General features: G+C 39.5%; 1 protein-coding gene across 1 annotated transcript; it reads left to right on the top strand.

Annotated features, from left to right (window-relative positions):
- The first annotated feature begins 308 nt into the window (after positions 1-308).
- Positions 309-23,861, top strand: RAD21 (RAD21 cohesin complex component). The gene is made up of 14 exons (XM_065054295.1): positions 309-583; positions 7,670-7,843; positions 8,242-8,371; positions 10,531-10,630; positions 11,612-11,718; positions 12,594-12,797; positions 13,375-13,500; positions 13,702-13,824; positions 15,007-15,230; positions 15,530-15,695; positions 16,077-16,228; positions 17,728-17,877; positions 19,313-19,396; positions 22,046-23,861. The coding sequence occupies exons 2-14, from the start codon at positions 7,700-7,702 to the stop codon at positions 22,235-22,237; spliced, it is 1,902 nt and encodes a 633-aa protein (XP_064910367.1). The 5' UTR covers positions 309-583; positions 7,670-7,699; the 3' UTR covers positions 22,238-23,861.
- Positions 23,862-25,583: the final 1,722 nt, after the last annotated feature.

The raw sequence follows: 25,583 nt of genomic DNA, 5'->3' as shown, positions 1-25,583 counted from the left end.
CCCGTGACGGCGGCACCGCCGCCGCGGGACAGACTGACCGGGCCGGGCCGGGCCTGGGAGCGGGACCCGACCCGCGGCCCCGCGCTGCCATGGCAACCGCACGCGCCCGCCCAACGGCCACTCCCGCCTTCGGCCGCTCCCCAGGCCCGCCGGAGCGGCGCTGTAGGGCCCGAGGAACCGCGCAGGCGCAGTTCCCCCATCCCCGCCCTGGCCCCGCCGGTCCACCAGGGCCGCGTGCTGCTGTCACTCATCCGGCCTTTCGTCATCCCCGCTGCCCCGCCCCTTCCCCCGGGCCGTGCACCGGAGCGCCGGGGACGGGCGCATGCGTACTTGGCCAGTTCCCACTGGGCGCCCGCACCTCGCGGCGCAGCGCGCAGGCGCAGCGGGAGGCGGCGCGCGCGGGGGAGGAGGGGGCATTTTAACAGTAAACATCCTGCGATTTGAACGGGCGGTTTGGGCGGCAGGAAGGGCCGCGGCCGCCATCTTGTTTGTTTGAGTGAGCGGCTCGGGGAGGAGGAGCGGAGCGCTTCCCCAGCCCGGCCTCGCCAGCCGCCGCGCCAGCCTCCCCCTGCACCGGACCAGAGTAAGGAGCGGGTCCAGCCGCGGTCGCTCCCGCCGGTCGCCCCGGCTCGTTGCCGCCGTCCGAAGGGGCACGGCTCTCGGGGCGCTGCCGGCCTACTCGGGCTCGGCTGCCGGCGCCCTGCAGCTGGGCACGGCCGCGCCGGCTCTGCGGCCGAGCCCTCCCGGCGTGAGCGGGCGAGAGGCAGCAGGAGGGGAAGGCCCGCCGGGCCGCGGCGCTGCCTGGGGCTCCCCGGGCGGGGCTGGGGAGCGAGGCGCGGGGCCGGGTGTTAGGAGGGATCTGCGGCAGGGCCGGGGGCAGCGAGGCCCCGTTTGCGGCCTGGCGGCGGTAGGGACAGAGCCCCGGGGGAGGCGGAGCGGAATGCGCTCCGTGGTGGAGACAGACGGTCTGTGAGCCCGGAGCAGGTGGGGTAGCGCGGTGACCTCCCCGCTTCCACGGGGGAGCTGAGGGAACGACGCATTTGAGTCCGGTGGCCGGAATAATGTAACAGATCCGCAGCTGTGGGTTGACGGAAGGGACGGCGTAGTTGCGGGGTTGCTGCAGGCGGTGAAGGGGGAGGACAGCAAAGTTTTATCTGCCTGTCTCTTATTTTCTTATGTAATTTAGCTTATCACTTGAAAAAAGCGGTCTGTTGAATGTTCCCGCAGCCCTTACTAGTAACATTTGAACTACTTTCTGGGCACTCTGACTGTTGATCTACAAATAAAAGGCCCCTTTAAAAATACCTATCTCTTGAGAAATTAAGATCTTCGTTTAGCAGCTCCTATGGACACTCTGTTGTAAATCTTGCTATAGCGTTTAAGATCATTTCTGATCCTGAATGAAAGGCTTCCATTAAATATGAAACACGGTGTTGTGTTTCTGTCAATAACAAAGGAAGTTTGGGGTCACTGTGTCTTGTTGGCTGTTGCAGTGAAAATGGCTTTTTGTTAAGTTTAGGCACATAAAATAAAATATTATTTATTTGGAGAAGTTGTCATTGAGGCCCACATTGTGTGAACGTGTGTGCTAAGCACACGCTTTCATTAATCTCTTTCTCAGTAAAACTCATTACATCAAAAATGGGGAAACGTGAAAGCATTAGTAAGGCCAGGCTTGCTTTTTATTTTGTGAAGGTTCATTTGTAAATATTTTATGTTCTGTGGAACCTGGAAACACAAAGCCCACTGAAGTAAGTTTGTAAGGAAGTAAGTTTGGTGGGGGGAGTAAAAGGAAGAGCAAAAAGTTAGTGATACCCACAATAAACTTAAGTTACCACACAGTTTAGTTAGTCTTGTCTTGCTATTAGCGTTGCTGATACCATGGACTTTCCCACAGAAGTAAGAATAGTTGCCTCAGTTAATACACAAGTTTAACTTCTCTAAGGCAAAATGTTAGTAAGTTGATGTTTTACATTTGGGTTCTTTAGGTGAACACTACAGAGGAATAACTGCTGCAGAAGACAGAGTAACATGAGGAATTCTATGCTCTTATTCAGCTTATGTGCATTTAAGGAGTGTGTTAGTATGTGCCTTACGCAGGTGTATTAGTTTGACTTGTAACTGGAGTTGTGCAAAACAGGTTGAGATAATTGAGATAGGGCCTAAAATTAAAAAGACTATTTTCCACGGAATGAGTAGATATGCTGAATCCAGGCGCAAGGGCAGGATACCTGCTGAGGTTTAGTTATTAAAATGGTGGGTAGGGGATGGAAGCTGTTCATAGGGTTCAGTAATTTTAAACTGTACAGTAATTCTGAGTGACCTGCCTTTTGACTTAGTAGCTTTAGTGGGGCGCTCGCTCTACCAATTTGCTCGTGTAGGCACATAGTATATTGTAATTGGAGAACAGTGAATGCAGCTCCTGTTAAGGAGTGGAGTGTTTGAGCAATTATAAGCCTGGTAGTGAAACCTCAGCCATAGGATTTCAGAAAAAAGTCGATAGAAAAAACAATACGTGGAGACAAATGGAAAAAGCTGTATGCATGTATCAAAGTATTGTCAAGTTGGACTAGTTCATTTTCATCTTTTCAATAATTGATTTTGTGGACGTAAGAAACTGAGGTGACTTGTCGCTGAACTTCAGTAGACCTGCAGGTGCCACAAAGAAATATATTAAAATTCAGAAAAATGTAGATTAAGCAGAAAATTATAAAGGTGGTTCAAGGAAAGAGATGAAAGAAGGTAACGCTGAAAAGAGTCATTGAGCTGTAAGGAGTTATTAGTGGAGTTTGAGAAGATGGGTCTGCTGCTGATTTTTTTTTTTCCAGTGGCACCAGGTGTTCAGTGTGACAATGAAACCTGCTAGTGAGACAACTTTAGTAAGTGTGTGCTCCAGGGAAGTTTTAGATGTGTAAGAAGGACCGTATAGTGAAGAGTTATGAGTTAAAATTGAAGAACCCAAAGTACTGCTGCAAGGTCAGGGTGGTCCTGCCGGACCTCTGAAGTCCATCAGGGCCGACTGGGAGTGCTGCAGGTGTGCAGGGTGAGCTTCCGCTTCCCCAGATCACCCAGGGCTGGCTTGGCTTAGCAAAACAGAAACAGGGACAGCATAGGAAGAAAATATGTGTGTAGGGGGAACCAGCAGACAAGAGAGGTTGAAGGACAGCGTAAGAACAAATGAATTTAAATGACTGGCTGATTTTTAAACTGTAGTATGGAATTTGTCTGCTGATTAGTGGATGAATGTGGTTCTGGAATGGCCTTACAACAGGGACAAAAGTAGGTGACAATAAAACGAATCAAAGACTGAACTTAACTGATGAACTGGTATGTGTGTGTGTAACCTGACCTACTAGAGTAACAGGCAAATTAAATTAGTGGATTAGATTGGACCATGATCAAATTAAAATATTGCAGACAACAGATATAATATTCACCATATTATTGTCAACTCTTAGTTCATTAAGCTTCTTTCTGAATGTCTTGAAGGGTGGGACTCAAGCTACATAAGAGTGCTTTTCAGACTTGACATAGTTAACTATTCTAATATGCAGAAGGATTTTAAGACTTAATATTTGTTAATTAACAGTTAAGATGAAGTTCATGGGTAGCATCTACCCAATTTTCTTGTTGCTTCTTCAGGTCAGTCAGTTACCAGATACTCTGATGAGAGAATGAAACAGGCAGATTCTAGATCAGACCTTGTGTACTATTTATATTGTGTTAGTTTTGCTTTACATGCTCAATTACTTTGTGTATAGAATTGTAGCCTTTTTTATACTTCTATAGAAAGAAAAATATTAAAAATAAGATTATCCAATTGTTGAGCAATTTTTGCAGAGGAACCTGAGGACAGTTGTGACACATTGAAGCAAATTTGAAGATTACTGAACTCAACTTTGAAGTCTTTCAAAAGCACAGTTTGGCAAGATCAGAATTTGGTCCCACCCACTCTTGTGTGAATAGGTATTACTTTTGCCTCAGAGCACTGCAAGCTAGACAGAAAAATGAGTAGGTTCTTAGAACAAGTTTTAAGGTCCTGGTTCATATCCAGTCAATTTCAAAAATTAACAGTTACATTTTACTTTACAAGCTTTTTAAGAGCCATCAGCCACCCTTTTTCTTTTGAGGAGTCTTATAAGTTGCTTTGGTAGCCAATTACGTATGTTTTAGATGTCTGCATGAGCACTCTGCCACTCCAAGAAACTTTCCTTTAACATTCATCCCAGTCTTACATTATGCAGAAAATCTTTCTTCTTGTTTTGTGCCACTACATCAGCATACTGCCCTATGAATTAAAGATCAGACAAAAAGCCTGAAATAAGGAAAAGGGTTATCTGCAAAGAAGTAGAAAAATCTAGAGGAGGTGATAGCAGCTATTGGGGCTTGCTTTAGGTGTTTGTGCTGATGCTTCAAACAGCAGTAGCTGAACTGCTGCACCTCAGAACCATAGAGGTGGGATTTGTACAGTTGGTGTAACCCAGGTATTGCCACACAGAGCAGAGCATCTGTTGGAATTTGGAAGTGACAGAGACTCCTATTGTGATAGGAAATTAGTGCTTCAGGGAAGAGAAGTATTATTTGTTAATAACAGTCCAGGTTAAAACACACTTTAAAACTGCCTGTGGTCTGATTGTCAGTGTTTCTCCACGTATTAAGCTGTGGTGAGACTTCATTAATGGATGAAGAGCAACAGATGACCTCTGTCAGAAGCTGGTTATTTTTAGTTCTTATTCACTCCAAAAATTTAAATACCCTGCACATGTAGTATAACTTTCTAATTAGTTTTACAAGCAAGTTTTAGGTTTGACACATAACTCCAGTACTAAACAGTTGTCTAACCTAGGAAACACTTCAAGCACAGGTGACCAAGTACCGTTTCTGTGTGTTCCCTTGGTGCAGTGGTTTTCAGCCTCTGTTCTTTGCATTAATTGCTAAGGAAGCATATGTTTTGAAACCAAATAATATATATAAAGCCCCTTTACAGGGCTTGAATTGGCTTGAATTGTCAGTGCTTTAAAAGACAGAATTTAACAATGTCTGTTTTTTTAAAAAAAGAAGGGGAGGGGAGCTGGGAGCAAGTTGTGAAATCATTAAATCTCAACACCTCAGTTTTTCGGGGAACCTTACCTTCCTCTTCAATATCTTAGATAGTTGTTTGTCTTAGGCTTGCATTACCCTTGCTGTCTGGGATTTAAAGTGATATGTTGGTTCAGAGTTGTCCAAATAGTATGTTTCACATTTAAGAGGAAATCTTCAGTATATTTTCAGGGTTACAGTTAACTGTATGTTTAAAGTTTTGAGAAGCCTGTGCTACATATTTTAGTGATTTTAAAACGTTGGTGAATAATTGTGCCAAACTCTATGAATCAAAGTACATTCTTTTGTAACTGTTCTTGGAAGTTTTTAGTCCAGTAATACAAATGGTTTTGTTAACTGTATGTTTGTGTTTTCCCCTGCTTTTCATATTTAGGGGTAATTTACAGGCCTGCTGTTACCAGAGCAGTGTGTGGCAACTCAAGACGTCAAAATGCTGTGCTACAGTTATGTCTCTGCATATACAAAACTACTGTGAGGTCTTTGAAAATGCACAAGGGATTGAAATGTCTGCTGGTCTTTGAGACAGTCTGCCTTTTGAAAAAAACATTAGGGTGGGGGAGTAGAATACGTTCCTTTAGATAGCTTTTATTGATGCAGGAGACTTCCAAGATTGTTTCGTTGTGCTTCCTAGAAAACCTTGCTCATGTCCATCTTTATGCAGTGCTGTCCTTAGCCTCCGTACAATCTCATCAAATAAAAACGGCATTGTAATTTTTTGTTAATCTGCAGCTTTGCTATGACTCAAAGCTATCAACTTCACTCCTAGAAATAGTTTTAATCCTTTCTGTCTACTGCGTTCACTTGAGCTGAAGCTGAACATGGCCTTTATTTCCGTTAAATCCTCTCCACTGTGTCCATGCTTGGTTATGAACAGAATTAGTGGCCAGTCTGTCATTAGACAGTTGTGTTGTCCAAATAACGCTGTTCTCTTGTTTAATGCAGCTGAAATTCAAATCTTTCATCGTCTTCTATGTTGAACGATACCTGTGAGTGAGTACAAGTACACTGTATGGTGCCACTACAAAGATAATTTTCCCTATCCTTTATATTCCTTTAACTCCCATTTATTAAAATAGAACAACAAAAAAAAAAATGGGAGGGGAAATATCATTAGCCTTACCTTTCAGAGATTGACCCCTAGATCTACAGTTTTTCATTTGTTATCCAGATACCTAGAGGTTGGCTTTGCTTCCACTGAACCAGTAATTCCAGTGCTTCTCCTGCCACTATACTTATTTTTCTAGCAGTCACAGTTGTGCTTGCCTTTTTTTTTTTTTTTTTTTTTTTTGGTAATAATATGAAGCATACCCTATAAAAAGCAACAGCTCTACCCTAGCTGCTTTGAAACTTGTTTCTTCTCCCTACAAGTCAATTGATATGGTTTAGGAATTGTTTTCCTGAGCATCTCTCTTTGGTTGTTATGTTTACCGATGCTTTGTGTTTCCCTGTGTTTGCTATTTGCTTATGAGCTGTGTTGGCATGCCTTTGGGAAACACTGGGGTTTTTATGGCTGGAAACTGGTGCTCCTCACATTGCCTCTGCCCAGATTAAACTGCCTGGTTTTTACTGTGAGGTTACTATGCTGCTGCTGGCAGTTTTTCTGTGGGCATCAAGGAGATAAAAACTGAACTGCACTTCCTGCATTTCTCTTGTTCTCTTTTGTTTCTTTTTCACTAGTTACTGAGAGAAAAAGCTGTGGAGAATCTTTCAGCTCTTTAAAGCAAACTTTTTGTTTTCTCAGCTTGTAGTTGAACTGAATCATGTGCTTACCTCATGCATGAAATGGACATGTTTAGATCATAAGACATCATCCTGTTCTTCTTCTCCATGGTTTGATAGGTTGGCATGTTATCAGCTGTAGGACGGTAGTTACTAGATAAGTAGATAAAAAGATTTCTCTTTTTCTGGTGAAGGAGAAAGAAGAAAATGAAATTTTCAGGAAGCTTGGGATAATGCAGTCAATTTCCTTACCATATTTATCAACACCTGAGTAAAAATTGGAAGTGTTACTAAGAGGATTATGAAATGGAGAACAGTCTGTTCAGAAGTGAAGACATAATTATACTTTCTTTTTAAGAAAATATGTTGAAGTCCAAAAAGTTTTGGACTGTGTGTTTTAGAATGCTAAATATTTTGCTGAAACAATTACTGGTATAGTGTAGTAGTAGCTACTGAATTAAGAGTAAAAAGCAATGGAAGTGGTAGAAAACTACTGTGGACTGAAAACTGAGACATGTTTGCTTGCATTATATGAGTTTGTTATCATTACCATAAAGATTACTATATAAGATTTTTTTTTCTTGTTGGTTGATCATTTTTATGTTATGTAAATGGTCAGTGGTTGCTCTTCTTCCTCCCTTATATTTGCTCTGCAGTAAATATGTTTGCTATTACATGGCTGCTACTTGGAAGTGTTGGCTTCTTAAATATTTAATGCAAATGGTCTGACCTTAATTATTGAAAAGCAAATGTGCTTTGCTTACTGTGGGTGAGTAAGGGGTGTATTTACAAGGATGTTCCTCATTAAGAAAAAGTTATAGAAAAAAAAAAACAGCATTTTTCTTTACAGGTTTGCACTTTGTTTTAGACATCTGGGACCATGTTCTATGCCCACTTTGTCCTGAGCAAGCGTGGGCCGCTGGCCAAAATCTGGCTGGCGGCCCACTGGGATAAGAAGCTAACCAAAGCCCATGTTTTTGAATGTAATCTGGAAAGCAGCGTGGAGAGTATCATTTCACCAAAGGTATCTGTTATACACTGATATAATGTTATCTTGTCGTGAAAAAAAAATTGTGTATGCTGGTGGTAGTTACTATTTGGGTCACCGAAACACAATTCTTAATGTTACTACTTCACAGGGTGGAAGGGTGTGTTCAGATGTGAAATACTGTATTGACTGATTCTGAATAATATTTTATTTTTATTTTTCTAACGTTAAAGTATAATGCAATTTAGTTACAAAATGTAGAGTATTTATCTTGAACTGTAGACTTTGCATTCTTTCTTTCTTCAGGTTTCTGCTGATGTTTATACTTGTTTTGGGTATTTGATGTTACTGAAAAACTCATGCAAAGGTGACTGAAATGTCATTAAAGGAAAAAAGGCTATATCTGATTCACTGATTGTGCAATATGTTTTTAGGTGAAGATGGCACTTCGAACCTCAGGACATCTCTTACTAGGTGTCGTTAGAATCTACCACAGGAAAGCAAAATACCTTCTTGCAGACTGCAATGAGGCTTTCATTAAGATTAAGATGGCTTTTCGTCCAGGTATTTGTCTTTCTCTAAGCACTCTCTGAAAAGTGTGGTGTATCATTATATAATGATGTTTGTTAAGAAGATGTAGAATTCTACCCTGCTGTCTCCATACTGGAATTACATAGTTATACAGGATTATAGAAGATACTGGTTTTTTTAGTGCAGCTTCAGGCTGGCTGTATGACTGAGTTGCTGGCTGAAAAACATCTTTTAATTGAATTCTGAACAAAAACGTTTCCTATTAGTATTAATTCAGTAAAATCTCAGTTATGATTTTGGCTGGTTTTGGTGTATGATGTTGAATGGTTTTTACTTTCTGTCACAAGTCTGAAAAAGGCCAGTTGCATGTACTGAATAGAAGCACAGAAGGGAGCTTGTTTCCATCAAGGGTAAGGATTGCCTTGCCATGAGTTACAAAAGAGACATAGAAATAAGCTGGTTTTTTACCACTTTTCACATTTTAGTTCCTGGAAATAATGTGAACTGTAATGTGTGCAACAATGATATTTTCCATTTTGTATGTGTGACCTATAACTTCCCCCTCTATTGTTGCTTACTCTAAGATTTTCCATGAAGGTGGGGAGCCTTATTAATACCTGAAATGACTTTCCATCCAGCAGTTGTTACTTGGCTTACACACGGTTGATAATTCTCTTTAGTTCTGGCCTGGGAAACTTTTTTCCAGCTGGAGTGTAGCTGTGGCAGTGATGCTGCTGGGTACTCACAGCTGCTGAATCATATTCTACCTTTTTAAGTTTCCCAGTGTAATAGATTTAAAAGATTTAAAAGCTGAACTTACGAAGACTTTTTTTTTTTTTTTTTTAAGGCAACTCTTAAAAGCCAGTGCAACAGTAAATCTGAGAAAAGTTAAGGCATAGAATGGCTTTATCTTCGTTTCCTGGTCTTTGCATTGTGATTCAGGCATTCAACTTTATGTAGCTTTCAGTGGCAATTTGTTGACTGTTGCCACTTTTTTGTTTACTGTCCCATTTAACTTCCCTGGGTGATAACACCCTAACTTGTCTAATTTCACAGAAAAATGTTTTCCCACTCCCAGCAGAGCTCATGTAGAAGGTGAAGCACCTTAAAACAAGATTTACAAAAAATGACATGCTGACCCGAAACAAGTTGAGGCACTTTTCTTTGTTCTCAGTTTATCCGCTTTGTGTCTTGATCCTGTCTGTTCTGTGAGAGTCATTTACATGTTTAATTTTAAGCAACCAATAGGTAAAAATGTTGGATAGCCCTGAAAGGATGGACTAGGTTTCTTCATTCCTAGCAGAGTAACAAGATGAGTAAACTACAGACTCATGCTTGTTCCTGGTCTCTCTGGACAGTGGTTCTTTGATGCATTGTGGAGGGGAACACAGTGGGCAGAGTGTTTCTGAAATACCTGTACCTGAGAATTGCCTGTGTTGTCTGGGTCAGAAGGCAGAACGTAAAGCTCAAATCTTCTGCAAGTTACAGAAGGAATTGAACCTACATTTCTCATGCACTTTCAAGCATCCTGACCTCTAAGCCTTTGAATAAAAGAGGGGCACCAACCAGCTACTGGCACTGTTTTTGTGTGATGCCTAATCTGATAGTCATGCTATGAGAATGCTGGCTGAATAGCAGATTAAGCATCTCGGGAGGATATGAAAAGGTATGTATGTGGTTTAGGTAATCCAGCTCTTTTAAATGTAGAAGCCTGCAAGTTTGTGTGGCCCAAGTAGAGTCAGTACTGTGCTGGGACTTCTAGAGCTAATTGAGCTGACTAAATGACCAGTAGCAAATGAGTCATACTGTGTTTCCACTGCTTTACCCAAACCCAAAATACAGGACTGCAGCATCATGATAAAATGATTTTGTAGCAGATACCTGAATAGTGTTGTGATGACATACAACACCTGTGTTAGCTGCACAGATCTGCATTGTGCTACACAAAGATTGAGTGATTTGAGGCTTCCAGGGTTATACAACAGTGCAAGGGCCTGAGAGTATATATTTTGAATTTAGACTGAATCTCAATACTAAGATTATCTAAGGTTTCTTCATAGGTGTCTAACATTGGTTCAGTTCGACAATTTAAAGACAAGGAGGTCATGCAGAGAGAACAGTGCCGAACGCACAGGGAAAAAAGCTGTCCTTGTAAGGAATGGGAACTCACGTCTGAGTGTTCTTCTCTGCAGGGGTTGTCGATTTGCCCGAGGAAAACAGAGAGGCTGCTTACAATGCTATTACCTTACCTGAGGAATTTCATGATTTTGACCAACCACTTCCTGATCTAGAGTAAGTTTGGTGTGTTCTTTTTTGGTTTTCTTTTTATTTTCATGAAACGATTGGGTTTTAGTTGAGAAGAACCTGCTTTGAAATAGCAAACTCAAAAAAAAAAAGGCTCTGTAGGTAACTTATTTTCTAAAGTCCTTTAATATACCAAGCAGGTACACAGTCATTTTTGTGTTGATTTTAAGTTCATAGTAGCATGTAATTTTAACCAAATTAAAGCTGCCCTTGCAGAAGCTTTTGAAAAACTCAAATATATAGTATCGTTTTATTTTTTTCTTCTATTTGAGGTACTCTAAATCACATACGTTCTCTGGTTAGACAAGATTAGTTTTATGGAAGTATCCTTGTTGACCTTATAAGTTTTAATTCTTAAAACTTATAAATAGTAATAGGTTACCTGTAAACATAATAACAAATATACAACCTGAATAGTTCTGGAAAATTGATGTTGCCCTTTTAGTTTATTCATAATGGAATTTCTGGCCTACAGTGTGCTTTACTCAGTGTTTGGTTTATATTCAAATTAGAGTATATACTAATCTGAAACTGCATAAAAATCCTGTGTTCTTCTAGGAAACGTACTTTGACACACCACAGAGTGTTAACTCGGTGCTGTTAGAAGATATACTTTTTAATAAATTATATTAATAGCTTTTGAAGTTGAATGGAGGGAAGTGTTTTCTTGTTTATTTATTTGGCCTTTAAAATTAGTGACCCCAACATGGCAAAGAGTAAGAGAGGTTACTGATACGTTTCCTAGAAGCTAATGCAATTTAGGTGATAAGTTTTGACCACGAATGATCATAACTGTTTTAAGTAGTGTTTTCTGTTCTGGATTCACCATCAGCTTTTTCATTGATTGACTGAAGTATATAGTGTACTTTTTAGGACCTAATTTCACATTTATCTAAGCAGGCTTTATCTGTTGATATTTTTTCTTTTTTAATGGAGATTTTTTTAATAATTGCCTTCTCTTTGTTCAAGTGATATTGATGTGGCTCAGCAGTTCAGTTTGAACCAGAGTAGAGTGGAAGAAATTACAATGAGAGAAGAAGTAGGCAACATCAGTATCCTCCAGGATAATGACTTCGGTAAAAATCTCATGTATTATTATGTGTTACTAAGCTAGGTTTGGTAACTGTGAAGTTACAGGTTTGCAATTACTACTGAATTCCCACTAAGTATAAAACAAATCAGATCAAGCATGCTGTGTTTCCATACATTTCATATTTATTCTGCACGTGTCAGTTTTCCAAAAAACCTGACCTCTAATTCAACAGGTTTCTAGCTGCCTATATAAAGCTGAAGAATGTTTTCAGGTTAATTAGTGAAGTATTATGTCTATTTCTATTTTCAAAATGTGGTGTGAATATGAAATCAGTCATTGCTTCAGTCATAGGCATGTTTTCAGTCAGAAAATGTTATTAGATTTTTAAAGCTATAGTAGTCAGTGGTGACCAGTTTACCTCTTTCAGTATCTTTTCAAGGACAGCATTCAAAGATCTGAATCAAAGCCTGAAGACAGTTGTATTTGAATATCTAGTTTCCAGCGTACAGTAATGTAATCTCTTTGAAAGTATAATCTAGGTGTTTTTTTGTGGTGGTGTTGATTTGTTATTGGTTTGCTCTCTGTACATGAAGCCCAGCCTCAAGTCATAAGGCACAACTTTTTTGAATTCCTTGGAATTCTTTGTTTTCAGTGCAGCAAAAATTTAGTATGATCTTGCAGAAATCAATTCAAATATGTATAATAAAATGCTTTGAAGAGGAGATGGTTATTTATATAATAGAACAGTATTTTTGCTATGGTATTGTGGGGCATAATTCCTTACATCTTGTCATTAAGTCTGCAGTTAAGATAACTTGAAATAAAGTTTGGTCTCAATTTGGGCCTTTGATGATTGTTTAACTAGTTCTCTTGCATTTTAGTTTTAGCATTTATAGCAGTGAAATCATATTCTTGCAGGTGACTTTGGGATGGATGACCGTGAGATGATGAGAGAAGGTAGTGCATTTGAGGATGACATGCTAGTGAGCACCAGTGCTTCCAATCTCCTGCTGGAACCTGAACAGAGCACCAGTCACCTCAATGAGAAATCTAATCACCTGGAATATGAAGATCAATACAAAGATGATAATTTTGGAGAAGGAAATGATGGTGGAATATTGGGTATGTTTGAGAAGTTTGTTTTCCTCTGTCCTACCTTCTGCCTCAATTAGTTCTTGGGGAGTCTGTGGGAAGGTTGTTTCCTTTTTTACCAAGGTCCTTCTATAACTTACGCCTTCAGCAATGGAGTTCTGGTTTGAGTGCTACAGCAATATGGATGATGTGTAGCATGTTAAGTGTTGGCATATTTCAAATGAAGTAAAATTAAATCATCCATAGTTTTTTCATTCTATACATAATGTTCTCTAGAGAAAAATCAATACGCAACTCTTCTTGGTTTTGACTCCTTCCAAGGATTTAATTAATATATTGAGAATTGTATTGAGTTTGTCTCTGTGAAGTACCAAGAAATCTAGTAAGATGCAAATATGTGCCCAAGTGTATTGTAATAAAAGTTACCTGTTATCTCAAAGTTTGAGCTGAAGTGTGCCTAGAAAAAGCACTCCTGATTGCTTTTGAGTCAGCATTGAAAGTATAGGTTTCACTAACTTTTTAAAAATTTGTATGTACTTAATAAATGTGTCTATACTTGTTTCATGAATTTGGGGACACAAAACTGATTCTTTCATGTTTGTTTCAGATGACAAACTTCTCAGTAATAATGATGGTGGTATTTTTGATGACCCCCCTGCACTCTCCGAAAGTGGAGTAATGATGCCAGAGCAACCTCCCCATGATGATATGGATGATGATGATAATGTATCAAGTGAGTATGATCTAGGGCTAGATCTAGAATTACTTGTTTTCAATCAATTTCATTTGACTTCTAATTCTTTAAAAGCATGTTGAGTTCAAAAGTATGAAATGTAGTAAATCACTTTAAGGTGTGGAGGAGGAGATGGGGAAGGGTAGCATAGTTTCTTCTTACTGTTTTGACATAGTTCGAGACACTTGTTCTAATTGGCAGTGGGTGGACCGGACAGCCCGGACTCAGTAGATCCAGTTGAACCGTTACCAACTATGACTGATCAGACAACCCTTGTTCCCAATGAGGAGGAAGCCTTTGCTCTGGAGCCAATTGACATAACTGGTGAGTAAGCTATTTGAAAATATTTTACTTGGGTCAGCAGAGACCACCGTAGCTCAATAGAATGGAAATGAATGTCCAGCTCTGGTACTAAGTCTGCTTCTCAGCTGGAAGAGAAACCAAGTGCTGAATTCCTTTTATTCTAACGGTAGCCTTCCAGTATTTTCCAAGTAGGTAGCGTTAATAGTCTTGAAGGATACTAGTTTGTAGTTTCTGCAGTCAGTATATATAGTGGCATGATACTGTAGCTTTTGATAAGCATGCTAATTAAAATACAATGAGGTAAAATGGAACTTGTCACGTCTTCAATTCTAATACAGTATATGTAGTGCAGCACAGTTCTCAATAAGCTATATTTGCAGGCCAGGAATGACTTTACACTGAGCGTGTTCTTCTAGTGATCCATAGCAGAATTCGGTAAATGTATCTCTTCATTTGAAGTTCTACTAAATAGTGAAATTCTTCCTTTTTCTCTAATGCAAGACACTTTCTTACTTTAACTGGTACTGTATTGCTTTATTGAAAAAAAAAAAAAAAAAAAATAAAAAATGTGGGGGGAAAAAAATAAAAGTAGTTTTCAGACTGAACTCCAGATCCACATTCTCTGCTTTCCCAATTAAAAAGCCCTAGCGCTGCCCTCTGGTGGCAAGCTAACAACAGAGGCCCTAGCTCATCACCTGGGACCAGCCAGAGCTTCAGGGTCTGCTGCAGAGTGCTGGCCTGTAAGCAACTTACAGTAAAGTCATTCTAGAGCAAGATGAAGGTACAGGTAACCACCCACATTAACACCACCAAAGCTCAGAAGGGGCTTAGAGGAAAATCTTGGTGTGGTATTTTGACTCTTTGGTGAGAGGAACTGTACATCTCTGGAGTTTTCTCCTGAAGAACACCACCAGGCTGACCAGAAGGCCATGAGGGAGGAGGGCATGTGCAGCTGAAGACATTGAGATTGGGTAGATTCAGTAGAACTACAAGTATACACAGAAGAATTTGTAGGTTATGGTACAGCATTCATAGTGTTTGACCTTTCATAGTGCTTATAGGTTTGAATTCCTTCTCCCAAAGTTAACATTGCCCTAGATTCTTGAGGCAGCTGTATACATGGGCAAATAAGACCTGTAGAGAACCTGCAAGATTCTTCTGCAGTGTGCTGTCTCTTTGAGCTAACCTTCTTTACTTCAACAGTCAAGGAAACCAAAGCAAAGAGGAAGAGAAAGCTGATTGTGGACAGTGTGAAAGAACTGGATAGCAAGACTATTCGGGCCCAATTAAGTGACTACTCTGATATTGTTACTACTTTGGACTTGGCTCCTCCTACTAAGAAACTGATGATGTGGAAAGAAACTGGTGGAGTTGAAAAGCTTTTCTCTCTGCCTGCACAGCCTTTGTGGAATAACAGGCTACTGAAGGTAATGTTTTTGTGCAGGTTCATTTCTAAATGGAAATGAGCTATATTCAGGATATATAGTAAACAACAGCTTATGAATAGTGATATAGTGATAGCAGTATTCATAATTTAAAAAAAAAGGAAACACAAATGCTTAAAATATTTACCAGTTACTGCAATTACTTAATTTTTTTTAATGTTACTACTGTTGGAGAGGAGCTTAAAAATGGAAAAGGAATATGCCCCATAATTATTTGATCTGCAATGAAATTAAGGACACTGAGAACTACAATAGTGAATAATGTAACCTTTTCCCTGTAGCTCTTTACTCGTTGTCTTACACCTCTGGTACCAGAAGACCTAAGAAAGAGGAGGAAAGGTGGAGAAGCTGACAACCTTGATGAGTTCCTTAAAGACTTTGAAAACCCAGAGGTTCCCAGAGAGGAGCAGCAGCAACAACAGCAACAGCAGCAACGAGATGTCATTGGTTTGTGTCTTGTCAAAAATGCTCTGCTTTCCCTTGGAGCTTATTTTTCTTTTTTGTTTGTGCTTTATAGTAAGTCACCAAAGATTCTGAATGAAGCAAAGAGCTTTGCAATTGTTGTTTAGTTTGATATACAGTCTGTGACTTAAAATAGCTTTTTTTTTTTTTCCTAGAAGTAGAAGACACGTAGAGATTCAGTTCGATCCTGTAAATTGAGTATTGGATTGAGTTGTATGCACATCTGTACCAATTCTATTTAAGTCACTGCAAAAGCTATGGAGGCTGTTAAGAGTGCTTAATTCTAAATTAATAGCAGATTTGACTTAGTAATGTAATTTGAAACTGTACCAATGTATCTAAAACTGGATTTGTTGTGGAATATAGATGAACCTATTCTGGAAGAACCAAGTCGTTTACAAGAATCGATGATGGAAGGCAGCAGAACCAACCTGGATGAATCCGTTATGCCGCCCCCACCACCTCAGACAGGTGTTAAACGTAAACTGCAGCAAGTAGAACCGGAGCCAGTGTTACCTGTGAGTAAGATTGGTGTTTGTTTTTTTTTTTCCTATTTTGAGAATGAGAAGCAGGTGGTGTCTTTGAGCAGGAAATGATGCAGATTTGAAGCACTGTGATGTCTTGAGATATGCTGGAGTAGTATCGGAATCTTTCTCCCTGGGTAGTCTTTATGGTGTTTCTTAAGTGGAAAGCTTACTGAAACATTTAAAATGCAGGTGGGATAAAGAAATGGCACTGTTTCCTCCAGAAGAGGTCTTCAGTGATTAAAGTGTATTGCTTACAGAGCTGTCAAGTGTTGTTTGGCAAGGATATATGACCAGCTTTCATTGATAAAGGATTGTGCTAGCTTCACAACATCCTTTTTAAGATAGTCCAAGTGTTCCAGGTTAAGAGTTAAAAGAAAAACTTTGATCTTCAGGAAAGATTTTCTAGTTGAATTATGAGTACGTTTGGAAACCAGCTTGAATCTACCTCTTCTGTAAAGGCTGTGTTCAGTGTGAAAGGAAACCATATTTGTGAAGGGGAGAGGAATGGGCAAAATGAAAGGTTTATTCTTTTTCTGAATACTTAACCTGGTGAGAACAGTCCTGGTTTGTGCTTTCTCATATTTGTGCCTTATTTAACCCCACTTTTTACATGTTTCTTGGCTAGCAGGTTGTTTGCTGTAGAATGAGATGTTAGATGTTACATTCTATTATAAAAAGGGTGGCAACTGCTGCTTCTCTTGGTTGTGACACTGGGTGAAATTTGTGCTGAGCTCCATGGTGTTGGGATGTGTTGGGAATTCTTTGATCACACCAACCAGCTCAGGCCTGTGGCAACATACCTGTAGCAATACCTACTGTATGACTTTAAACCAGAAGTTATTTTGAGTTATTTCAGGATACGTGTAGAAACAGTTTCAGGTGCCAAGGTAGCTTTAGTCACAAACCCTTAACTGTGTATAGATTCAGGGAAAGAATACTATATATTAATTTTATAAAATTGGCTACATAAATCCTGTTAAACTGCTTTTCTGGATCTACTGACTGATAACTGGAGCACCAAAGTCAGTCGTACATTTTTGGAAATTTTACAAAGTACTTATGTTTTAATTCCCTCATACTTGTATTTCAAAGAACAACATTTTGATGTTTTGAAGATGTCTTGTTCCAGTGGGTTGAAGTGTGTTCAAGTGGCACTGAATGTGGTCATGTGGAATTTTGAAGTTGCACGTGCTCATTCAAGAAATGAGATCAGTAGTTTGGATGGCAGACTGAGTGAAGTTATTGGAAAGCCTTTTTCCTTACAGTGGTATCATAATTTCTGGTTTGAGTAGAATCTAAGGGATCAAAATACATCTATGGAAAGCAAAACAAAACATTGCACTTCATTTTTTCAAAGAAGAAAAACTCTGACAAATGGCTGAGATTTAGAGACTTGGATTTTGTGAAACTGGTTTGTAGCATCAGCATTCTATTGTAAAAGCACTGATAAAATGATACTGCCAGTTTAACTATATTGTGTACTCTTAAAGCATCCACCATCACAACAGCTCGAAATACCACCTGTAGAAATGCCTCCAGAGGAGCCCCAAAACATCTGCCAGCTAATACCAGAGCTAGAACTTCTGCCAGAAAAAGAGAAAGAGGAGGAAAAGGAGAAAGAGGAGGAGGAAGAAGAGGAGGTAAGAACTTTCTGTAGAAGAGGGTTTGTGTGTTCCCCAGCACTGTTTGACTTTGGATTCATTAAATGGCATGAGAAACAAATCTTTAGTACTTACTTAGGAAATTATAATACTTGAAAATATACATTTCAAAATTATTCCCGGACCATTGAATATTGTTTATGTTATTCAGTTTTGTAAATTGCATTTACATTCTGCTTTGAATTAGAGGGTTTTCCTTTTCTCATACATGGTTGAATTAAACAATTCTGTATTATGGTACCTTATACAAAAAGTTTGGAACTTAATTTTATGTTTCCATTTTAAATATTTCATGGCACTTAGTGAAAGTAGATTTTTGTAAGAAAACCATCCACGTCTTAAAATGTGATAACTGAAGTTTTCTTAGCTGCGGTATTTGGATATCAAAACAAACTTGGATTCTTTTTATTTTACACCTAAAATGCATAATATTTAATTAGTTTTTCAAAAGTTGTTTTATTGTTGGAAAAGGAACGTATCTGGACATGTGAAGTTTCTTTCTGTAACAAGTCACGTGTACAAAGAAACATGAATTACTTCAGTTATTTTTGTCAAGACGATTTTTCTAGCAATGTAAAAAGCTGTTAGAATAGAATAAATATTTTCAGTTGGAAGGTACCTATAATGATCATCTAGTCCAGCTACCTGACCACTTCAGGATGTAGCTGGATGCAGAGAAATGTCACTTTAAAAGTAGTACAATGAAGAGGGAGAAACACATGCTGATGTAATTTTGAGAAATAAAAAAATTGGCTGTTTTTTCTACACAGTTAGAAGTTCTTTAAATAAGACTAGAAACAAAGCAGAAACAGCTTGTGCGTGTGTTGCTTTTGTGGTGATTTTAATTGCTGGTTTTGAAGTAAAGTTCTTATTTTAAAAGTCATATGTAGCACATCTTCACAAGTACAGCTCTGTGGAGGTGAGTGCTTCCATAGGACATGGGGAGCAGAGTTGTTACAACTGATCTTCACAGCTTTTAGCAGCAACCTATTTTCATTTTCAGTGGTTCTGTTTCCACAGTGAAATGAAAACTTGTGGGTGTTTATTAATGTTTGCAAAATAAAAGCATTGTTGATACGTTTGTTCACTACTAGCAATCCTAGACTAGACTGAAGTGTCTCTTCTGATTCAGCTGTCATGACTGAGCTGCTTAGTTTTACTAGTTTTCAGCATGACATTTTTGGGGTACAGTCAGGGTGGCAGGCAGCCTTCCTGCGGTACCTCAGCTTTATGTATGTGTTTTGCTCTGTCCCACTTTCTGCCTCTCCTGGATGTATCCTGTAAGTCAAGTTGTCTCGACCTTCTTGCTTGATGACAATAAAAAGCTGTAATGATGTCTGGAAATAGCTCTTTCGTAACTCAGTGGATGAAAAGAGTATTGTTTTGTAAATGCATCAATTTTGGCGGTTTGCAGGAGGAAGATGGCACAGGGGGTGATCAGGATCAAGAAGAAAGGAGATGGAACAAGAGAACTCAACAAATGCTTCATGGACTTCAGGTACACATGATAATTTGCTTCCTCTTAAAGTAGCTTTTGAATGTGCTCACTGACACTTTTGACCTGAGTAAAAAAGCTAAAAGAGCTTTCTTTGCAGTAGATGTTACAGACTTGAAGTATCAGTTCTCTCTTAAAGGGGAGAAAATGCTTGTAATAGATTAAATGTAAACACAACAGTCACTTTTTTTCCAAAGAACGTTTGAAGTAACATTTTTTGCTTAAGTGTTTTTCAACCTTTATGTCCACACTTGGTGAGCAAGTAAGACTCTCAGAAAATCACATTTTAAAATCATTGTGTTTGGCTGTGTTTTTAATGAAACCTTCACACCTTCGACTTTGTGCTATGTGACCCTAAGCAAACCCCAGCAAGATCTGGGAATAAAACCATTTTGTAGGAGGTTTACTCCCATATAGGCTAATCTGAAAACTTAGACATTATGATAAGCTGAATCTGTAACAACTGGGGGAATCTGATGTTGCCTGAAGTGCACCATTACTTTTCTGCATGTGGCTTCAGTCTGCACAGGCAGATAATCTTTGTAGAATGGATTCTTGGCTTCCTAAAGAGCTTTTTTCTGAGAAGATAACTGAACACCCCTTGTATACGCTTAAGTGCAAACTGCTGTCCATTTGCATATATGTGTACTTCATATATTCTTGGGCTACCTTTGCCTTTCAGCCTAGTTTGTGGTTCCTATTCCTCTGTTCTCTTAAACATTCTGGCAACTTCAGAGATTCTGCTGTCAATGGAGTATTTCGGTTCCATCTCTCTAAGCTAGTTTTGCTGTCCAAAGTCATCCTTCCTTTTCTGTGAAGTTCATGGGCTCTGTCTTTGCTGATAAAAGCTCATTGTCATTATTGTATCTTTTGATTTCCAGCATAAGTGGATTGGAGGGGGGCAGAGAATGCTTTTGAGTTTTCAGTAAACTGAGATTTAGTAGTATTTCGTTTAAAGTTGCTCAAAAGTATGATATAATCAAGCAAAAGCTTTACGTTTCTGGAAAATGGTAATCGAGTTATAAGAATTACTTGCTTGCATCTGTAAACAATGAAACCTTTATTTTAAAATCCTATATAGCCTTTATGACAGTTACATACACTGAAATTTAGTTCAGATTACATTGTAAACTGATTTGATTTAAGCTGGTTCTTTTGCACACCTGCAAGAATTCCACTAGTTTAAGATACATTGTTTTAAACTGTTGTTGTAGTTTAACCCTGGTAATTGGCTCAGTCCCACACAGCCGCTTCCTCACTACCCTCTGGTGGGGTGAGAGAGGAAATCAGAAGGTCAGAAGGGTAAAAGCAAGAAAACTTGTGCGTTGGGATGAAGACAGTTCAAAGCAAAAGCTGTGTGTGCAAGCAAAGCGAAATACGGAATTCATTCACTGCTTCCCAACAGCAGGCAGACATTTAGCCGTTTCCAGGAAAGTGGGGCATCGTTACGTGTAATGGTTACTTGAGAAGACAAATGCCGTAACACCAAACGTGCACACACCCCGTTCTTCTTTCCCTCGGCTTTTATTGCTGAGCATGATGTCATATGGTATGGAATATCCCTTTGGTCAGTTGGGGTCAGCTGTCTCAGCTGTGTCCCCTCCCAACAGCTTGTGCATCCCCAGCCTACTTGTTCCAAAACAAAAACATTTGCTCCCATCTGAAACACAGCACAGTATGAGCTACTGTGAAGAAAATTAACTCTGTCTCAGCCCAAACGAGTACAGCTGTTGCTTAAAAGGAATTTTTAAAGTATACAAACGTTTGGTCGGTAATGTTGTGTAATATTTTCCTTCCTAAATGTATCATCACAGTTTCTGAAAAGAGCTTCAGAATTCTCTGTGGACCACGTCAGCTTTGTTTTTGTGTGTGTGCGTGTTGTTTTTTTTTGTTTTTATTTTTTTAAATTATTTCTTCCATGTGCCTGAAAGAGCATCGCACTGGATGGCTGAAACATTAAGTCTATAATGAGATTCAAAGCTAAGATCTGTTTAATATAAAGTAATTTGGTTTGGCCAGCCTAATATCTTTTCATCTAGTAGATATTCCAGAGCAGACAGTTCTGTTTTAAATTGAAGACGTCAGTAGTTGTGCTAGCCAGCAAACAGATGTATTTTCCTGATTTCTTTTTTTCGATATTCTGGCCAAGACTTTGAAAAAATGGAAGCAACTTTGGATACTTAGTTTCAGACAGAGGAGTTTTACAAGTAAACAAGCTTTCACCTTGGCAAAATTGTCTTTTAAAGAACCTTACCTCTCGAAATTTTTGTTTTAAACATAGATTACTATTATTTTTGAGTTATTTTAAAAAATAAAACAGGGGGGTTCATCCCTATTTAACAATATTCTGTAGACAAAAACGGCTGGCTAGCTATCAGTGCAGAAGGAAAATCTTGTGCTATACTACAGTGTTTCTGGAAGACGTTGCACAGATTCAAGACAGATATTTCACACATCTCTGGGAAGCCCACTTGGTTTCATTTAGATAAGGTCCATATGGAAATTTTCATGTGTGTATCGTAATGTCCCCATCCAATGTCAAGTCCTTCCCAGTCCCTCGCAGTGTCCTGGGGTGACAACAAACAAACTTGCCAATGGACATTGTATGTAGTTCTCTACTTAACTTGCAGTATCAATGTTTGTGTTTTTCAGAGAGCTCTCGCTAAGACTGGAGCGGAATCTATCAGTTTGCTTGAGCTGTGCAGAAATACGAATAGAAAACAAGCAGCTGCAAAATTCTACAGTTTCCTGGTACTTAAAAAGCAGCAAGCTATAGAGCTGACCCAGGAGGAGCCTTACAGCGACATCATTGCAACGCCTGGTCCCAGATTTCACATTATTTGAATGGTTAGATACAGCAGAGCTAGTGTTCGTTTCACTAGTGCGTACATGTATTGCCCCATCTGTAGGGCCCACAAGATCATTGCAGAAAATTTAGATTTTATTGTCTGTATAAAGTCCTTGGGTTTTTTGGGGAGGGGTTCTTTTGGTTTTTGTATTTTAAATTTACCACTTAAATTTTTAGTGAAACTGCTGGGGCAGGAGGCTTGAGCTCCAGCTGCAGAAACCAGACAGCTCAAGGACCCAGGTGAAGATTGCTTTACCAACTCAGAGCAATGTGTGCAATATTGGTGCATGTGATGTTGAGTATCAATGAAAATGTCTTATGATAATTGGACTAGTTGATTCAATAGTGATATTTTTAACCTATACAAGTAAAACTGAATGGCCAACCTATTGTCTGATTTAAAAACTTTGCCAAACTCATCTAAAATGTTTGGCCTGCTTCTCATTGTGGTGTTTTTTTTCCCCTTCCCTAGATTTTTGTGCATACCGTGGGTCACTTAAAGCTGCCAATATGAAAGGTAGTGCCTGATACGTCAGCTTGCTTTGTCACTGCATTTTTGCAGTTGGATTTTTGTAGCCCTTGATGCTAAGGGGAAACGGGTGTCTGTGGAAAACACTTCCTCTACGTGATACTATTGCATACGTGAAAGGACAGAACACAACGTTCAACATTTTAGGCGAAACATTCCTTTTCACTTACCACCTCATTATGGTCCACTACTGATAATGGCTAGTTACTAAGTGTCAAGTAAAAACTCTAGTCATTTCATTTAAACCTTTAAGATATCAGAATGCTTTAGGTTTGTTAGAGCTGTATATAAACTCCAGACTTTTTAAAACAGACTTCTAGATTGTAAATTATCTGATTTTTATTAAGCAGGCATATGAAGAGTGAGAGAAGTTGAACAGATTGCCTTTGTAAAGATGCTAAATTCAGATACCACCTGTACCGAAAGGGCAACAAACTTGAATATACAGTACAAACAGGCACAGTTCCACGTAATTGTGTGGTCTATTAATGGCTTTTGGATATATTTATGGTTTTAGGATCAATTTTTCCAATAATGCACACTCCTGTGTTCAAAACATTTTATCAGTTTTGCAAAAGAAGTCCCACTTGATTTTACTTCTAAAGAATTAAGCTTTACTGTTAGACCAGGTAGCACCAGAAATTATGTGAATATGTTGATTATGGAAATGTGTCTTAACTTTTTTTAGGGCAAAATTATTCACACTGAAGGTTCTGGTTTTAATGTTGGCACTTTTGTGAAATAATTTTGGGACTCTGAAATTTCAGTATATACTCAACTGTAAAATTATGTGAATGTTTAAGAAAATCTGAGACTACATGATGACCATGTTTTAATAATCCTTGAAAAAGTTAATTGTATAAAGTTACTGCAGCTTTATTTTCAACATGATGTGCCTGTAAAACCATGATTTTCCCCTTTGTAAAAAGAGACATTGTAGATAACTTGAATGTTTAATTATAGAAAAGGTCATTAGTTTCTTGTTACACATTTTTAGTCTGGTTTTGTTGCTTTTCAAGGTTGATATTCTTGGAAATAGTCGATGCTGTTATGTATAACTTTTCTAATAAAAGTTGTGTTATAAGCTGTTAGGCGTTAGCTCTGTATCTTGTTTGAACACCTTCTGTGCATATAGCAGGGACCTGGCATTGACGGGTTACTTGTTTTGGTATTGGGAGCAGAAGCGTCATGATTTAGCTCGCCGAGAGATTTAAAGCTTGAATATGTAAATAGATTTCTTGCCATCAGGAAGAGTTATTTTACTGGCCGTACTGTGGTTTTGTTCAAGCATTCTATGCTAGGAATGTCTGTGCGGAAAATTAGGGGAGACTGTCTATAAAACGCAATTCATTTCCATGCCAGTCGCTTCTGAATGCCAGAATATATCCAGTTTGAATTCCTTCAGCTCTGCTGTTCCCTTGCTTCTAGAATTTCCTCTCCATGTGGGGTATGTCCGTGCGTCTGAAGTTCAGTGCTCCTGGTAGATCCAGAGGCTTGGACCCAATCCTGTGGGAGCAGCGCGTCTCCCAAGGAGCTACTCGGTGCCTGCCGAGCTTATGCAGGGATGACTTGATTTGGGCCTGCACCAAAGTGACGGCGCTGCTTTCGAGCTACCTGTGGAAGCAGTCGGGCTGATCTTGTTTGCGCTGTAGATCTCGCGGGTTGCAGGCTGGCCCATGCTGAGCTGAGTGTCTGCAGCTCGTCTGCGCCAGAAAAGGGCTTGATTTTTCGTTCCTTTGGTTAAAGCTCTGTAAGGGAGAGAAGTGTGGGAGCTCAGGTACTTGGGCTAGAATGAAAGGTAGCTTTTCTGCCTCCTTCTTATATGAATGATGGAGGACGTTTCTATTATCAGCTTTGTTCTTTGTTACACCGCTGTGATCAGCACTCATGACAACTTCGTTTTGCACAAATGTGTACTTCTGATGACACTAAATATAATCTGACGCAATGAAGGCAAGTTCTGCTTTGTAACTGCAGGATTTGTTACTAGTTTTGAACGTGGCCTGCAAGTCCTGACAGACTGACATCTCTTGGAAAGCAGCCTTTGCAGCAATATACTGATCAGCTGTTGAATAAGGTCTAGGGAATGGTGACAGACAAAGCATTTGCTGTCTATATTTCTTGTGTATCTACAAGAAGTTTATTTCCCTCCTCTGTTACTGTGCAGATGGATGATGAGATGCAGAAAGGCTCTCGGTTGCACAGCATGTATTGTTTTCCCTATGGCTGCTGTTCTTTACAAAGATATTGGAGTACTTAAAAAAAAATACAGCATCTGCATTTTATTATAGTTCCTCTTCAAATAAATGTCTAAATGGTTTTAAAGGAATTAACCATAAGCATTCAGTTAGTTTTCACGAGATAAGAAGCCATTTTCCAAGCAGTTCAGAAACCAATCTTCTCGTGAGGGATTTAAACTTGCGCAGGAACATTACTGTAAAACATATTCCTTGCTGCTTCACCCTTCAGGCAGGAGTGTCTGCCGTGTTTAGCTGTAGCGTTACACGGCACCAACGAGGTTAAAGGAACCGCTGTGAAGACCTCAGTGTTCCATCTTCCCTGCTGGCAGCAGGTTGGTTCTGTCTGCAAATCCTGAGTATTTACCTCAGTGCCTACTGCACATGCCCTGCTTTCCAAATGACCCCTTTGTGGTGGGTGAAAACAGTTTGTGAATCTAAGGAAATATTCCTGTGAGGAGATTCAGTTGTCGAATGAATTCCTGCCCTGAGCGCCTGACCACCTTGAAGACGCGCTGCTCCGGTTCTCCTCTGAGAAAGCTCTGCTCTCGTTCCAGCTGGGGCGGAAGGCAGGGG

The sequence above is a fragment of the Columba livia genome, chromosome 2, assembly GCF_036013475.1.
Source record: "Columba livia isolate bColLiv1 breed racing homer chromosome 2, bColLiv1.pat.W.v2, whole genome shotgun sequence".
Lineage (NCBI taxonomy): Eukaryota > Metazoa > Chordata > Aves > Columbiformes > Columbidae > Columba > Columba livia.
The sequence above is the reverse complement of the archived record's forward strand: the minus strand, read 5'-3'. Positions and strand labels throughout refer to the sequence as shown.